An 18,725-nucleotide genomic window follows, 5' to 3' on the forward strand; every position below is an offset into this window, starting at 1 on the left:
GTACACTGGCTGTGGCCACCTAGCTTGGAGTCAGTCCTCAACAGAGTAGATTCTGAGCTCCTAGTTATTTCTTTTTTTCTTGAGATTCTCATCTCTTGGGGATTTTTTTTCTTTTGCTTTCTCCATTCCTCCTACACTACTGTCATACAACAGTAGTGCTCATATTCCTCTGTGTGTGTGTGTGTGTGTGTGTGTGTGTGTGTGTGTGTGTGTGTGTGTGTGTGTGTAGGTGCAAAATACAGTGAAAAACCACCAAATGAAAGTAACTATATTAACATTCCACCACCAGTAAAGTAGAATTAGGGGGTTGGGGAAATAAAGCACTCCATTACCCCTGGTGTCCACCTTTGCCTAAAGAAACCTAGAGTATTGGTAGACACTACATGCTCCATCTCCAGGGACACCCGGGCCTGAACATTACCGTGAAGAGGGGAATTTGGTTAGCCCAGGCTTTCCTGATTGGCTCAGGTTAACAATCCCGATGAAGAATCTTGCAGTCAACAAGGTCCACCTAGTTCCAATCACTACAAAGTGCAAGGAGCAAATCTGACTCTCAGTAGCATAGTCAATCACCATCAATTCAGCCTTGATCATGGCAAGTCTGACTGGGCCTTGTTCTCCATTGTCAAGATACATTAGGCCCCTTTTCATGAGCCATGGAGCAACCTACTTTAACCATTTACTTCTTGCCCTCCTTATTCTCAGCTCTAATAATAAATGTGAAAAGTTGCAGGATATATATTAGTATCTGACATCCAGTAAATACAAAGCTATGCCAATGAAAATAACAAAAGTAATGTTTGCATTTGTGGAGGTAACATTTTCAGCAGGTCTCCAAATGTTTCGCACAATTAATTACTGTTATGTAAACAAAGATGGAAGTTATTCAGTGCTATCAACACAAATGCTGTGAACACATAATTGTGTTGCATCACAATTTGTTATTGCCGCACAGTGCAATTGCTCATAATATCTTCAACTGATCACTCGGTCACTGCTGTTCTACTATCCTGCATACTCACTAGTGCCAGTGGTTTGGATGAAGAGCAATTTGTTAGCTATGTCCAAGAGGGGTTTTTGAAACAGCATGTGGATAGTCAAATGAGGGAGGGGGCCATACTGGAACTGGTATTAGAAAATGAACCTGGCCAAGTGATCAAAGTTGCTGTGGGGAAATATTTTGGGAATAGTGACTGTAATTCCATATGTTTGCGGATACTTACGAATAAGGACAAGATTGGACCTTGGATGAAGGTGTTAAATTGATGGAAGGCCAACTGTAACCAAATTAGGCAAGAATTGGAGCATGTGGATTGGGAGGGGCTGTTTGAGAATACATCTATCTCTGAAATGTGGAGCCTTTTAGGGACCAGTTGATTACAGTGCAGGATAGGAATGTTCCTGTGAAAATGAAGGACAAGAATGGCAGGATTTGGAAACCTTTGATCACAGGGGAAATTATCAGCTTAGACTAATAAAAGAGCCTAACTATGGCATATGCAACTTCAAACAAAGTCCTTAAAGAATATAGAGAAATTGGAAGGAGCTCAAACGGGGAATCAGGATTAAAAGGAGATATGAAATGCAGGGTTAAGGAGAATCCCAATACATATATTAGCAGCAAGATGGTAGCTAGGAAATCAGTAGACCTATTTAAGATAAAGGAGGGAGGTTATGTGTGGAGCCAGGGGAGGTAGGTGAGATTCTTAATGAGTACTTTACATTGGTATTCACCAAAGAGAATAGCTGGGGTCTTAATAGATACCTTTTCATCCTCTTTGGCCTCAGGCGAGGTCCCAGAGGACTGGAGAATGGCCAAGGTTGTTGAGGTTAGGGAAAGGTGTGAGAATATTCTCGGGCAGGTCAACATAATGAAGGAGAACACGTTGGGTGTCTTGAAATACATTTAAGGTAGAGAAGTCTCCAGAGCCAGACAGGACCTATCCCAGGATACTGTGGGAGGCAAGTGAGGAAATAGCTGGGGTCTTAACAGATACCTTTTCATCCTCTTTGGCCTCAGGCAAGGTCCCAGAGGACTGGAGAATGGACAAAGTTGTTCCTTTGTTTAAAAATTACCTGCAATTACAGGCCAGTAAGCCTGACATCAGTAGTAGGGAAGCTGTTGGAGAAGATACTGAGAAATAGGATTTATTCACATTTGGAAGCAAATGGACTTGTTATTCATAGGCAGTATGGGTTTGTGCGGGGAAGGTCATGACTCAATAACTTGACCGAATTTTTTTGAAGAGGTGACAAGAGTGATTAATGAGGAAAGGGCAGTGGATGTTGTATGAATGGACTTTTAGTAAGGCATTTGGCTGGTACAGAAGATAGAGTCTCAAGAGATCATGAGTGAGTTAGCTAGATAGATATAAAACTGGCTTGGTCATGGAAGACAGAGTAGCAGTGGAAGGGTTCTTTTCGGAATGCAGATCAGTAACTAGTGGTGTTCTGCAGGGATCAGTGCTGGGAGCATTGTTGTTTGTAATATATGTAGATGATCTGGAGGAAAATGTAGGTGGTCTGATTAATAAATTTGTGGATGACACCAAAACTGGTGAAGTTGCAGATAGTGAGGAAAATTGTCAAAGTATTCAGTAGGAAATAAACAGATTACAAACTTGGGCAGAGAAATGGCAAATGGAATTTAATCCGGACAAACGCAAGGTGATGCATTTTATAAAATCAAATTCAGCTGCAAATTATACAATTAATAGCAGAACCCTTAGGAGCATTGACATTCAAAAGGATCTGGGAGTACAGGGCCACAAAGCCCTGCAAGTGGCAACACAGGTAGTTAAGGTGGTCAAGGCATCATTCAGCCTTGCCTTCATCGCTGGGGCAGTGAAATTAAAAGTTGACAAGTTATGTTACAGCATACAAAACTTTAGCCCAGCCACATTTGGAATATTCCATGCAGTTCTGGTGGCCAGATTACCATAAGGACATGGATGCTTTGGAGACAGTCCAGAGAAGGTTCATCAGGATGTTGCCTGGTCTGGAAGGTCTTAGTTATGAGGAGAGGTCGGATCAACTCGGATTGTTTTCACTGGAAAGATGGAGGCTGAGGGGTGACCTGACAAAGATCTACAAAAATTATGAGAGGGTGGAGAGTTAGAGGCTTTTTCTCAGGGTGGAAAGGACAACTATAAGAAGGCATAGGTTCAAGGTGAGAGGGGAAAAGTGTAAGGAATTTTTTTTATGCAGAGGGTTATAGGTGCCTGGAACACACTGCCAGTGGAGATGGTGAAAGTAGGCACACCAGCAGTGAAGGTATACCTTGGTAGACACATGAACATAAGGCAAACAGAGGGACAGATATCGTGTGTGGGCAATAAGTTATGGGTGTGAATAAGGAATCGGCATTGATGTAAGCTTGATGGGCTAAAAGGCCTCTTCCTGGCTAGAATGTATTGTGTTGTATTGTTTTTCCACTCACAACAAGTTTAACCATTTTAATGGTAACAATCCTTAGAAATTTAAATGGCACTATTTCAATAGGTGAAAGGTAATGATATTTTAATGAAGATAAATATTTAGACGAGTCATTAATGGCAGAAGAGCCTCCACACAAAAACTAAAGATTAGCAAATGAACAATCACTTCACAGTAATGTTACAAAAACAGGCATGATCAGGATTTCTGTTCTTTGTCACCAATACTATAAAAGGTGGTGCAATTTCTGTTGTCATTCAAAATTCATACATACTGATTTTAAAATTCTGGACAAATGTTTTGGTGACTAATCAACTGTTTTAGCTTCCCATTGACAATTCTTCCTAATGATGGTCATTTCTTGCTGTGGTTCTGTACATGCTGTGCATCAGAGTAATTCTTGCATTAAATCCAATTGTCAGTGTTAAAAAAATTTAAATTATATTGTGTTTTAAGGGTTCGGTAATCCACCTGCTTCATCAATAAAAACTGTAACCAACTACTTTGGCATGCAAATAAGCTGATTCATCCATTTGTTTACCTATCCTCCATGGTGATGTGTGAGGTCACTGTTTTGTACCTGTCTTGAGAACATTTCTGAGATTGAATATTTTATTATAATGGAATAAGTGTAAATGATTTTAATCAGGATCAAGTCAGAATACTTCTGGAACATCAATACTGGATTCCAACAACTCTGCCGTGATGCCAGCACTAGATCTAGCACTGCTGCAGGGAATGTTGAAATTGAGCTTAAGACTCCTACATATTATAGTTTTGCCAGTTGAACGTAACATTGTTGCCTATAATGCTGACTTTTCCTGTTTTTTTTCTACTAAGGACTCTACATTATAAGCCAGGCCCTTGGTCCTGCTCAAGAGCAACTAAATTAATCCCTTATTATCTATTTATTGGATGAAGTGTTATATAGTGCACACCATCTTACAATACCTTCTTGATTTCAGAGTATTTCAGCTGTACTTGCAATCATCATTATACATGTTTTTTTTTGAAAACATGACACAATTTTTCAAATTATAGCTAGTCCTCTGCTTCTTAGGCAGACCCCAAAGACCAAAAATGACTTTCTTCCACTCCAGAACAACGCGTCCTGAGGTGACTAAAGGTTTGGCACGAAAATTCGGATTTCTGCGCACTCCTCTCACAGTTTGTGCTTGGCCTCCACCTGGGACCATTCAAGATCCTCAGAATATTTGGCATCTTTGAGAATTCTTGGCCAGTTTAGGCAGTCTTGGTCAAGAAATTCTCATGAAGCAGTGGGGATAGTTCATTTTTTCCAGAGAGGCTTTGAGGATGCCCTTGAAGTGTTTCCTCTGTTCTCCTGGTAACTACTTGCTATGTTGCAACTCAAAGTAGAAAGCTTGTCTGGGTTGCTGGTGTCAGGCATGCAGACAATGCGGCCTGCCCAATTCAGCTGATTGACCTGTAATCAGTGCCTGGATGCTGGGCTGTTGGCTTCAGAGGGAACCTTGACAACGAATTACCAATCTTGCCATTACATTTTCTGGATTTTGTGGAGACATTGCTGGTAATATTTCTCTTGGGATCTGAGGTGTCTGCTGTACATTGACCACATCTCTGATACATACAGAAGGTCAGATAATCTGGCCAACCCGTAGACCATGAAGTTGGTGTCAGATATGAGGTCTTTGATACCAAACACACTATTCTTCAGCTGTCCAAAGGCTGCACTGGCACACTGGAGGCCATTTTAAAATATATTAGCAATGTCTGTTCTCATGTAGCTAACACAAAACAAGGGAAAGTTAGTCATTCAATCAGAAGCCAAAATTATCTTAAACAACAGCTTGAGGACTATTCACCTGCCTTATGTCATTCCAACTTCATGATTTTAAAAGATAAAATCATCGTAGTCTTACCGGACTATAGGGTTTCTCTCTTATTAGAGAGAGACAACTAGTGTTGGTTTAACCAGAGGGTCACCACGCCTTAGGCAAGCGGAGAATCCTTCAAGGTAACGTCAGCCGATAAGGAATTGAACCCACACTGTTATTGTCACTCTGCATGGCAAAAAAGCCATCCAGCTAACTGAGTTTAGTTTAGTTTAGTTTAGTTTAGGTTTTAGCTTAAACTAACTATGGGCGGCACGGTGGCACAGTGGTTAGCACTGCTGCCTCACAGCACCACAGACCCAGGATCAATTCCTGCCTCAGACGACTCTCTATGTGGAGTTTGCACATTCTCCCCGTGTCTGCGTGGGTTTCCTCCGGGTGCTTCGGTTTCCTCCCACAATCCAAAAATGTGCAGGTTAGGTGAATTGGCCATGCTAAATTGCCGCAGTGTTAGGTGAAGGGATAAATGTAGGGGAATGGGTCTGGGTGGATTGCGCTTCGGCGGGTCGGCGTGGACTTGTTGAGCCGAAGGGCCTGTTTCCACACTGTAAGTAATCTAATCTAACCCACTTATGGTTATTACAGATATATCAAATCGGCTAATCACAAACTGAAAGCATACATATACAATAACAGTGCAGTCATGTGTACCACAATAAAAGTCAAGTTAACTATCACACTGATAACATTATTCCAACTACATCAATACAATCTTTTGACACCTTGCTGCAACAGAAAACCACTGACTCACCGACATTTGCCAATGGAACAGAGAGCTACTGGATCTCCAACCACAACCACAAGGGACTGTGTCCTAGTGAGAATGGTATTCAGCATCCTATAACTAGAAAAGAATCCATACTCCAAATCTTCAGCGGACTCTTCAAGCTGAGCATCTCTTCGTCTCACTGATGCTGGTGGTTCTTTGTAGGTGTGCCGTGTTCTGACTGTGCTTAGAAACAGGACTCGGAATTGTCTGTCTGTAAACAGCAGTTAAAAAAAACAAGAACTTCTCTGAATTTTTGCACATCAATGATATCTGGAATCAGTTATAATGTACATGTTTTAAAAATATAATTTAAAAATAGATAATAGCTTTAAAGCTTTTAAAGTCCTTTGAATCATGATTATCTGAACCCCAGTAAGTGCCACAGTATGTTAAAGTGTAAATTTATTTAAATAAGAACTGAAAACATAGGAGCAAGTGTAGATAAAATCATGGTTCAATTTTTACATGAAGTACATTTTCCTGACCTAAATATGTTTCTAAGCAGCCACGCCCTTCAATTCACTCCTTGTGATATCAAGGAATAACTAAAGGTAGTACTGGGTACTACAGAGGCCAAGGGCCCTGACAACAGTCCAGCAACAGTACCGAAGATTCAATACTCCAAGACAAGCTGTTCCGGTACAGCCTCAACACTGGCATCAATGTACTAAGTTGCCCAGATACATCCCGTCGGTGAGGGTGGAGTTGGAGGGGTGGGGTGGGGGTGGGGGTGTTGTGTGTTGGTGGAACATGATAGGTAGACTTACAGCCCAAAGAGAGAGAATAGGACAGGAAAAGGAGTGGTTAAAAGTCAGTCTGGGGAATGAAAAGCTGCTAATAGGGATGATTAGTGGCTGACAATGGGTAGAGTATGGTAGCAGCCCATGTGATGACAAGGCCGAATTTATGGGGGTTGAGTAGCAGCCTCCTGGCTGCTAAAAAACAGATAGATTGCTAACTTCTCCAAACAGCAAGGGATGCTGGGTTAATTGACCAAGCGAAACTCTGAAATCACAAAACCCACACACCAGACACAGTGCAAAAACAGCAGCCAGGTGCTAATGATGTTAGCATAATATAAAACGCAACAGTTATTCTGGACAGACACCTTATCCAACAACTTATCCATTAAACAAAGAAAAGCCCAGACAGAAAAGCACCAGGTCCTGCTAAACAAAGAAACTGAGAGTAGCATGCCATCTAAATGATTCACTCGTTTCAAACTATTAAGTGTATCTCCCTGATGGGCCAGTATTATAGAAAGTTCCAGAAAACCATCTAAAGGTTTCAAAACATGTAGTCGCCTGCAGACCTCACCTCCTGGAACAGCTCTCTTGGAACCACCACCGAAATCTCTGGAATCATCTGAGGCCTTCTGAGGAGACCAGCATAGCAAGAAGAAAAGACCAGCTGACCATCCAGAGACAGAGGAAGAAAGCAGCTTTGCAGACCCAGAGACAGAGCCACACAGAGAGCGACTGCGTAAAGTATTGTAGCTTTAGGGATAGTATGTTGAGTATTAAAGATTATTGCAATTTTGTTCTTGATAAATTGGGACTATTTTGCTTTGGTACTAGCTTGTGTTCGTATTGATTTGACCGCTTTGGTATTGTGGGTCACCTGGGCAAACTCATTCATAACATTTTGGGTGGAGTTGTCTAATTTGTTTCAAGGAGAGACCAGATAACTGTTGTTTTTTTTAAGGCTGGAACAATAGACGCAGCCTGAATGGGTTCAGTCAAGCTCCCATAGAACCAGGATTTTTAGTTTTAGCTTGCTGCAGTTGCTGGGGTCTTGAAGCTAGATGTGGAAGCTCTTCTTCCTCCCTCTGTTACAGTGAAAAGCTGGGGTTCTCTTCCTGCTGCTAGAATTGCATGTCAGATAATCTATTTTACTGAATTTGTCTTTGCCAAGGGTGTATTTATGGGATGTTACTATGTTAGAAGAGTTATATATATTATTTTGTTAAGCATTTCAATAGAGTTACAGTTAAGCCAATTTTCTTTTTATTTTGCCTGTATTTTAACTGTGCCATAAATATAAAGTGTTTTTAGTTAAAGTTGAGTAGTTTGTTCATTCGAATTGCATCTGGAACACAATGCTTTACACTTACTAAAATAAAAAAAAGTTAAGGTCTAGGATATAATATTTTTTTCGGGTGTTTGGTCTGGTCCATGACCCACATCCTTATTAATCTGTGATCCTAAAACAGATGGATCTGTTCATGATAGTATTGGTAGGAGCGACCACAGTATATTCATTCTGGGGACAAAATCCTGACCATATTGAGGATACACTTCATCATGCAGTGGAGCACCACTACTGTAATAAATGGAACAGGTTTTTGAAGGAGTTAGCAACATAAGATTGGGCATTCATGAAGTGCGCTCTGGACCATCATAAGTAACAGAACTGTAGTCAACAATCTAATGTTTGACCTGGCATGATCCCTACTCTACCATTATTGTCAAGGTAGATCAACCCTGGTTCAATGAAAAGTGAGAAACTGCATGCCAGGAATAGCAACAGGCATAGTTTAGGTGTCAGCCTGGTGAATTCACAACGCAGGAGTACTTGCATGCCAAATAGCAAAAGCAATGTGCAATAGGCAGGGCTAAGCAATCCTATGATCATCAGATCAGATCTAAGCTCTGCATGTCCTGTCACATCCAGTCATAAAGGGTGGTGGATGACTAAACAACTAACATGAAGTGAGGGCTCCACAAATATTCATATCCTCAAAGATGGGGAAGCCCAGCATGTCAATGCTAAAGACAAGGCTGAAACATTTGCATCACTTGTCAACCAGAAGTGAGAAGTAGGTGATCCATCTCAATCTCTTCCTGAGATCTCGAATATCATAGATACCAGCTTTCCATCAACTCAATTTAATCTTTGTGGAATAAAGAAACAGCTGAAGACACTGGATGCCACAGGTCTTGACAAAATTCTGGCAATAGAACTGTGCTTCTAGACACCTTGTTCAGTAAAAGTACAATACTGGCATCTACTCAACAATGTGGAAAATTGCAGAATTCCAAGAAGCAGAGAGATTCAAAATATCTTGCACAAGAGTCAGGAAATGTTAGTCTAACAGATATAACATACAATCAAGATGATTAATCCAATGCTATCCTTTCGTACAAGAAGAACTTAACATAAATGTCAGGACGTTATGCTTCGGTTATACAGGGCATCAGTGGGACTACATCTCTAATGTTGTGTGCCATTTTTGTCTCCTTATTTCAGAAAAAATGTAAACCCAAATGGAGGTAGTTCAGAAGACGTTTACTAGTTTGATATCTGAAATGAACAAATTGTCTTTTGTGGACAGCTTGATCAGGCTGGGCATGTTTGCACTGGAGTTCGGAAGAATGAAGGATGACTTATTGAAGTACATAAAATCCTGACTGGCCTTGACAAGATGGATGTAGAAGGGATGTTTCCTATTGTGGGTCATTTCAAAAAAAGGGAGTATGGTTTTAAAATTAATGGTAACTCTTTTAGCACAGAAGTGAGAAGAATCAAGACTGAGAGACTTTGGAACTCTCTGCATAAATAGATAATGAACAAGGAGTCATTAAATATTTTTAATATAGAATCCAAAACACAAATCAGCCATTATCTAATTGAATGACAGAGCAAGTTCATGTTTTGTATGCTTATAGGAGATACAAATGACTGTCCTTTACATCAAAGAACCCTAACAAAACTGGGGTCAATGGGAATGGAGGAAAACTTTCTGCTGACTAGAATCATATCTAAGATGATGTTTGTATTTGTTGGAGATCAGTCATTTCAGCCACAGAACACGACTGCAAAAGCATGTTCCAAACCCACAACTTCAGTCACCTAGAAAAATAAGGACAGCAGATGCACGGGAACAACATCTACAAGTTCCCATGCAAATCTTACACTAGCCAGACTTGTCACTTGGTAAAATTCTTGGAACCCCTTCCTAAACAGGACAATTCTTATCCCTGGATCTTATCAAGGACTACAGCAGTTCAAGAAGACACCTCACCGCCACCTTCGCAAAGGTAATCAGGGAAGGGCAATAAATACTGGCCTATCCAGCAGTACCCAAAATCAATGAAAAGGACAGTAATACCTTATCTAGGACTGTAAAACCTTATTTATACATAATATAAATATGCTAAAAAGGGAAAATAAAAAAAAATGTTTGTCCATCTCAAGTTCAGGATAATTACTAATGGAGATTAGGAATTGGCAGAGAAACAAAACAAATGTATGATATCTGTCTCAAATGTATGATATCTGTGGGCGGCACGGTGGCACAGTGGTTAGCACTGCTGCCTCACAGCGCCAGAGACCCGGGTTCAATTCCCGCCTCAGGCGACTGACTGTGTGGAGTTTGCACGTTCTCCCCGTGTCTGCGTGGGTTTCCTCCGGGTGCTCCGGTTTCCTACCACCATCCAAAGTTGTGCAGGGTCAGGTGAATTGGCCATGCTAAATTGCCCGTAGTGTTAGGTAAGGGGTAAATGTAGGGGTATGGGTGGGTTTCGCTTCGGCGGGTCGGTGTGGACTTGTTGGGCCGAAGGGCCTGTTTCCACACTGTAATCTAATCTAAAAGGATAATAATAAAATCCTCGCAGAAATAAAGGAGAATCAGGAAACAATTTTGAAGCACTAGAAAAATGAACGGGTATGAAAGTAGATAAATCACCTGGACTTGATGATCAACATCTTGGGGGTAGCTGTAGAGATAATAGCTAGCTGGTAGATGACTAGTTTTCAGGATTATATAGAATCTTGACTCTGAAATGGTTCCTGCATATTGAAAGATTATAAATGTATGCCTACTATAAATGAAAAGGAAGGAAGGAAAAGGGAAAACAGGGAATTACAGAGTTGGTGGTCTATTATCAGTCATAGCAAAAATGCTAGAAATTATAATAAAAGATGCGATAACAAGACGTTGAGAAAATAATGATAGGATATGGAAGAATCAAGGTGGATTTCTGGAAGTGAATCATGTCTAATAAACCTGTTGGACATTTTTTGAGGATCTGACTAACAAAATAAATAAAAAGGAATCAGTGTATGTGCTAAAGAAATAGCTATCTAAAAAGGTGTTGAGGAGTAGGAGGAATGAATGGAAGTATGGTGTTGAGATAAAGGATCAATCATGACACTGTTCGAATGGCAGAGTGGGCTGGATGAACCAAAGGGTCTATTTATACTTCTGTTTTCTATATTTCTTAGAAAATTAGAAGATGTATTTCTATCTCCTGGTTTAATTACACAAGACTAAAACAGTACAACAGAAGGACAGGTTAAATATGTAGCCCAAATAAGCATCTTTATGTAAACCGAGGAATGTAAGGGACAAATTCAAGACATGGTAGTAATTATTTGGTAGTAATTATTGAGACATGGTCTCAAGATGGAGAAATGAATATAGCAGGTTATAAGATTTAGGAAATTAGAAGGGTAGAAGGGAGGTATCTACTTAATGTGTAGAGATAGAATCATGGCTATGATGAATGAGCTGAGAAGCATTAATCTTTATGGATAGATTTAAGGAATTGAAAAGGATTGAATAACACAGAAAGAGATGAGCAGAAGCTTCTTGGTAGTAGCTATAAAGTATCAGCTTGTCTAAATGCTAAGGTTTTGTGTCAGTCATCACATTAGAAGGCACAAATAATTTGCCAATAACTGATGACAAGGAGGCTATGGCAGGTGAAGGCCTAGAAATAATCATTATCACTAAAGTTGTAATATTGGGCAAACTAATCGGGCTAAAGATAGACAATTCTCTTGGCCTGATGGAAATCATCCAGATTATTAAAAGAGATGAAAGGGGAAATAGCAAATGTGCTCATGGTAATTTACCAAACTTTGCTGGACTCTGGGGCGGTTCCATGAGATTGGAAAACAGCAAATGTGACGCCACTGTTTAAAAAAGGAGCTAATCAAAAGGCAGGCAACTTCAGGCCTGTTAGTTTAGCATGAATAGTGGGGAAAATGCTTGAATCTATAATCAAGGAAGAAATAGCGAGATATCTGGATAGAAACTGTCCTACTGGGCAGACACAGCATGTGTTCATAAAAGGCAGGACATGTTTAAGAATACTAGAATTCTATGAGCACATTATGAGTGCAGTGGACAAAGGGGAACTGGTGGATGTGGGATATCTGGATTTCCAGAAGGCATTTGACAAGGTACCACACAAAAGGCTGTTGCATAAGATAAATGTGCACAACATTACATGTAAAGTAATAGCATGGATAGAAGATTGGTTAAGTAATAGCGGGCGAAGACTGGTGATAAATAGGAGTTTTTCGTGTTGGCAATCAGTGGCTAATGGCATGCCTCAGGGATCAGCGTTGGGACCCCAACTGTTTATAATTTACATAAATGATTTAGAGTTGGGGACCAAGTGTAGTGTGTCAAAGTTTGCAGATGACACTAAAGTGAGTGGTAGAGCAAAGTGTGCAGAGGACACTAGAAGTCTGCAGAGGTTAAGTGAGTGAGGAAGGGTCTGGCAAATGGAATACAATGTTACTAAATATGAAGTCATCCATTTTGGTAGGAATAACAGCAAAATGGCTTATTATTTAAATGGTGAAGAATTGCAGCAAAGCAACATGGGTGTCCTTGTGCATGAATCATAAAAAGTTGGTTTGCAGGTAATTAAGAAGACAAATGGAATAATGTCCTTCAATGCAAAAGGGATGGAATTTAAAAATAGGGAGGTTATGCTGCAGCTGTATAGGTGCTGGTGAGGCCACACCTGGAGTACAGAACACAGTTTTGGTCTCCTTACTAGAGAAAGGACATACTGGCACTAGAAGGGGTGCAAAGGTGGTTCATTAGGTTAATTCCAGAGTTGAGAGGGTTGGCTTATGGGAGGAGATTGAGTAGACTGGGACTATACTCATTGGAATTTAGAAGAATGAAGGGGATATTATGTAAATATATAAAATTATGAAGGGAATAGACAATATAGAAGCAGGGAGGTTGTTTCCACTGGCAAATGAAATTACAGCTAGGGGGCACAGCCCCAAATTTAGGGACAGCAGATTTAGGACTGAGCTGAGGAGAAACCTCTTCATGCAAAGGATTGTGAATCTGTGAAATTCCCTGCCCAGTGAAGCAGTTGAGGCTACTTCATTTGATGTTTTTAAGGCAAAGTCAGATGTTTGAACAGTAGAGGTTATGGTGAGTGGGTGGGTAATTGGAGCTGAGTCCATAAAAAGATCAGTCACGATCTAACTGAATGGTAGAGCAGGTACAACAACGAGATGGCCTACTCCTGATACTATTTTTTATGTTCTTATGTAACAAAGACAGGGTGATTTTAACAGGGATTTTAATTTGTATATAGATTAGGCTAAGCAGACTAGCACATGTGAAAGATAGTAATGTTTTTGAGTATGTCTGGAATTTGTTTTGCAGTAATACATCCCAGAACCAACAAGATGATAGGCTATAATAGAATTTGGAATGATAATAAGCAAGATTTAGTATATAGTTTGGCAGTGTATGAACATTTATTGCATCACAAAGTTTGACATAGAGTTTGAAAGGGAGAAATGTGAAACTGCTACAAACATCCGGGATTTGGGCAAAATTGATTGAAAAGATGAGATTTAAGTTGAAACTTTATTGCTGGAACAGCACAGCAGGTCAGGCAGCTTCCAGGGAACAGGAGATTCGACGTTTCGGGCACAGGCCCTTCTTCAGGAATCAAGAAGGGCCTGTGCCCGAAACGTCGAATCTCCTGTTCCCTGGATGCTGCCTGACCTGCTGTGCTGTTCCAGCAATAAAGTTTCAACTTTGATCTCCAGCATCTGCAGACCTCACTTTCTCCCTGAAAAGATGAGATGCAGAGTAAATGGTGCAAATTGGGGAAAGTGACAGTAGATGGGCAGGAAGTGTTCAGAAAACTATAAGCAAACGTTTTTTTAACATCCTGAAACTGCATAAGTTTACCAAAGACACAGACAACTGAATAGGGAAGGGCTAACATAAAACTAAGCAAGCTTAAAAAAATGCAAAGCAAAAGCACAGATCCTGACAAGTGGGAAGGATGCAAAAAGCAGCATATGGTAACAAAACAGTTAGCATGAATGGCAAAAATGTAGTATAAAAATTGCTTGACAGATATAAAAATAATCACACAAACATATATTTTTACATTAGGAAAATGAGAGTCAGAAAGAATTTGATAGCTGTTATGTTGATAATGATAGCAAGGAAATGGTGCATATGTTGAATAAATATTTTGCATTTGCACAACAGGGACAAGCCAACAAATGGCCAACATTCCAAGAAAATGATGACTGAATCAAGGACAGTATCTCAACAATAGAAACAAAAACAAGATAACTGTGATGGAGAAATAAAATAAGACAGGGCAGGTGACTGAGGTGTCAGTGGGGGGTGGGGAGGTGGGGGGTGTGCTTTGGGGCCAGCGACCAAAATTCTACTCGATTTAAAATAGTGATGAAAAAGGATAGACCAGATCTAAAAGTTGAAGTTCTAAACTGGAGAAAGGCCAATTTTGACGGTATTAGGCAAAAACTTTCAAAAGCTGATTGCGGGCAGATGTTCGCAGGTAAAGGGACGGCTGGAAAATGGGAAGCCTTCAGAAATGAGATAACAAGAATCCAGAGAAAGTATATTCCTGTTAGGGTGAAAGGAAAGGCTGGTAGGCATAGGGAATGCTGGATGACTAAAGAGATTGAGGGTTTGGTTAAGAAAAAGAAGGAAGCTTATGTAAGGTATAGACAAGATATATCGAGTGAATCCTTAGACGAGTATAAAGGCAGTAGGAGTATACTTAAGAGGGAAATCAGGAGGGCAAAAAGGGGACATGAGATAGCTTTGGCAAATAGAATTAAGGAGAATCCAAAGGGTTTTTACAAATACATTAAAGACAAAAGGGTAACGAGGGAGAGAATATGGCCCCTCAAAGATCAGAAAGGCAGCCTTTGTGTGGAGACGCAGAAAATGGGGGAGATACTAAACGAGTATTTTGCATCAGTATTTACTGTGGAAAAAGAAATGGAAGATATAGCATGTAGGGAAATAGATGGTGACACCTTGCAAAATGTCCATATTACACAGGAGGAAGTTTTGGATGTCTTGAAACACACAAAGGTGGATAGATCCCCAGGACCTGATCAGGTGTACCCAAGAACTCTGTGGGAAGCTAGAGAAGTTATTGCTGGGCCTCTTGCTGAGATATTTGTATCATCGATAGTCACAGGTGAGGTGCCGGAAGACTGGAGGTTGGCTAACATGGTACCACTGTTTAAGATGGGTGGTAAGGACAAGCCAGGGTACTATAGACTAGTGAGCCTGACATTAGTTGTGGGCAAGTTGTTGGAGGGAATCCTGAGGGACAGGATGTACATGTATTTGGAAAGGCAAGGACTGATTAGGGATAGTCAACATGGCTTTGTGAGTGGGAAATCATGTCTCACAAACTTGATTGACTTTTTTGAAGAAGTAACAAAGAGGACTGATGAGGGCAGAATGGTAGATGTGATCTATATGGACTTCAGTAAGGCGTTCAATAAGGTTCCCCATGGGAGACTGGTTAGCAAGGTTGGATCTCACAGAATACAGGTAGAACTAGCCATTTGGATACAGAACTGGCTCAAAGGTAGAAGACAGAGGGTGGTGGTGGAGGGTTATTTTTCAGACTGGAGGTCTGTGGAGTGCCACAAGGATCAGTGCTGGGTCCTCTACTTTTTGTCATTTACACAAATGATTTGGATGCGAGCATAAGAGGCACAGTTAGTAAGTTTGCAGATGACACCAAAATTGGAGGTGTAGTGGACAGCGAAGAAGGTTACCTCAGATTACAACAGGATCTTGACGAGATAGGCCAATGGGCTGAGAAGTGGCAGATGGAGTTTAATTCAGATAAATGCGAGGTGCTGCATTTTGGGAAAGCAAATCTTAGCTGGACTTATACACTTAATGGTAAGGTCCTAGGGAGTGTTGCTGAACAAAGAGACCTTGGAGGGCAGGTTCATAGCTCCTTGAAAATGGAGTTGCAGGTAGATAGGATAGTGAAGAAGGCGTTTGGTATGCTTTATTTTATTGGTCAGAGTATTGAGTACAGGAGTTGGGAGGTCATGTTGCGGCTGTACAGGACATTGGTTAGGCCACTGTTGGAATATTGCGGAAAGGTGTTGTGAAACTTGAAAGGGTTCAGAAAAGATTTACACAAGGATGTTGCCAGGGTTGGAGAATTTGAGCTATAGGGAGAGGCTGAATAGCTAGGGCTGTTTTCCCTGGAGCGTCGGAGGCTGAGAGGTGACCTTATAGAGGTTTACAAAATTATGAGGGGCATGGATAGGATAAATAGACAAAGTCTTTTCCCTGGGGTCGGGAAGTCCAGAACTAGAGGGCATAGGTTTAGGGTGAGAGGGGAAAGATAGAAAAGAAACCTAAGGTGCAACATTTTCACGCAGAGGGTGGTACGTATATGGAATGAACTGCCAGAGGAAGTGTGGAGGCTGGTACAATTGCAACATTTAATAAGCATTTGGATGGGTATATGAATAGGAAGGGTTTGGAGGGATATGGGCCGGGTGCTGGCAGCTGGGACTAGATTGGGTTGGGATATCTGAATGAGTTGAACTGAAGGGTCTGTTTCCATGCTGTACATCTCTATGACTCTATGGCATGCACAAACGTCTCTCCATTTGGTAACTGTTTCTTGATGTTGGAAAATTACTCATCTCTGGTCTTTTATTGAAGAAAGATGCCAGATTTAAACCAAAGCATCGCAGACCAACTCACCTAATGCCTGTTTCTGCAAAATTACTGAAATCTATTGCTAAAATATGTTAATTGAACACGTTGGAAATTATCAGAAATCAGACAGATTTGCAAAAGGTTGATCATGCTTGATGAAGGGGGTATCTTTAAATGTTACTTACAAGCATGTCCAGAATGAATTTGTTGAAATCTCTCATAACAGACTGTTAGCTAGTGCTGACACTCATGGAATTGGAGGTAACAAAACTGACCTAATTAAGAAATTAGTTGAGTACAAGATGAGGGGAAGGAATAATGGACATGCACGGTAATTGGCAGAACCATATCCTGTAAAGATCTGTGTTGGGCCTCAACAATTCGCCATATTTGTAAATGACTTGCAGGATGTGAAAGCTTCAAATTCATAATGACCCAAAATAGGCAGTATTGTAAGCAGTGCAAATGGAAACATAAAATTACTAAGTTATTAATAGATTAAGTGAATGGACAAAATTGTGTTAAATGAATTTCAATATAGGCAAATGTGAGGCCATATATTTGAAGCCAAAAATGGATAGTATTTTTAAACTATATAAACTTAGATATAGTCGAGAGATCAAAAGTTTTGAATATTCATGTAAATAAATCATTAGAATGTCTTGAACAGGTACAGAAAATAACCAAAAGGGTTAGTGGTATGCTCACCTTTATATCTAGAGGACTAGTTGGCTTTCACCCAAGGTATTTAAAATAAGTAGGTGAGAACATTTCCAGATAATTAGGACATATATAAAGTTCTCTCCATTTGGTAATTGTTTCTTTAGGTTAGAAAATTATTCCTCCTTAAGGAAGATATACTGGCCTTGGAGTGAATGAAATATGGACTTAAGAGCTTGATTCCTAAATATTATTACCAATTAACCGTACGCTTTTTTTGCTCTCTAAACAAATTGAAAAGTCCACTGTGTATTGAATGTAATAATGAAGTTTCTTCTCTCAAATTACTGAATGATTGCAATGTTTTGCTGTAACAATCAATTTTGAAATAAGTAGCAGGAACAAACTTGGAAAAGGATATACATGCTGTGATAACGAATAACAGTCCAACCTTTGACATAATGCTATTTCAAGAAAATGGATATCGTAGGAAAAGAGGGCATGTGAAATTTGCCTAATTGAAAACTACAAATTTTGGCTGGAGGCAGTAGGTTTAGACATGTATTCTGACTAACACTCTGTGCAGTTCTAAAAGAATGAAGCAATGTTGACCTTTCTCCAAGTCAGAAGTTCAAGGTCCTGCCTGGATGCTTCAGTGGATTTTGTAGCAATTTGACACAGAGTAAACAATTAACTAATGCTCTGGTGAGGATCACTCCATCAGTCACCTGAATGTCTGTAAATGGGAATATATCTGCACAAGCTATAGAAGGTAGCATGTCAGGTCAAACAGTGATTCAAAATCATAGAGAAGTTTTGTCTTGTAAACGAAGGCACACAAATAGGGAAGTCATGCCTTAACTAGTTATGGTCTCTTATTCTGGACACTCCATTTTATGAAGCCTGAGAGACTTTAGAGGGGGGGAAAGAAAATACTTACAAGAATGATTACAGGGCTAAGAGGCTCCAGTTATATTGTTTTGAAAAGCTGGGGTTGTTTTCCTTGGAGAAGACAACTGAGAAGAAATTTGATTGAAGTGTTAAAATCAAGAAGGATCTAGACAGAGTACATAGAGAGCAACTGTTCTCATTGGCAGAAAGGGGAAGAACTATTGGACACCACATTAAGATGACTGGCATGTGGAGTTTATCCTACACAGCAAGTCGATAAAAACTGATACACCACTTGCAAGTAAGTGAAGGTTGATAGAGTTGGTGCTTTCAAAAAGGATTTTGATCAGCA

The 18,725-nt window shown here is 40.2% G+C and overlaps 1 protein-coding gene across 4 annotated transcripts in view; it reads right to left on the bottom strand.

Moving 5' to 3' along the window:
* LOC122560734 (ATP-dependent RNA helicase with zinc finger domain-like) overlaps positions 1 to 18,725 on the bottom strand; it is a 569,578-nt gene that overhangs the window by 147,816 nt on the left and 403,037 nt on the right. For all 4 annotated transcript variants that reach the window (XM_087997766.1, XM_043711726.2, XM_087997765.1 and 1 more), the window contains one exon: positions 6,061 to 6,289. In XM_087997766.1, the coding sequence (XP_087853892.1) occupies positions 6,061 to 6,289 (229 nt within the window). The remainder of the gene's footprint in view (positions 1 to 6,060; positions 6,290 to 18,725) is intronic.

This window comes from Chiloscyllium plagiosum, unplaced genomic scaffold (genome assembly GCF_037043375.1).
Source record: "Chiloscyllium plagiosum isolate Xiang-an unplaced genomic scaffold, Cpla_swu_hap1 HiC_scaffold_20, whole genome shotgun sequence".
Classification (NCBI taxonomy): Eukaryota; Metazoa; Chordata; class Chondrichthyes; order Orectolobiformes; family Hemiscylliidae; genus Chiloscyllium; species Chiloscyllium plagiosum.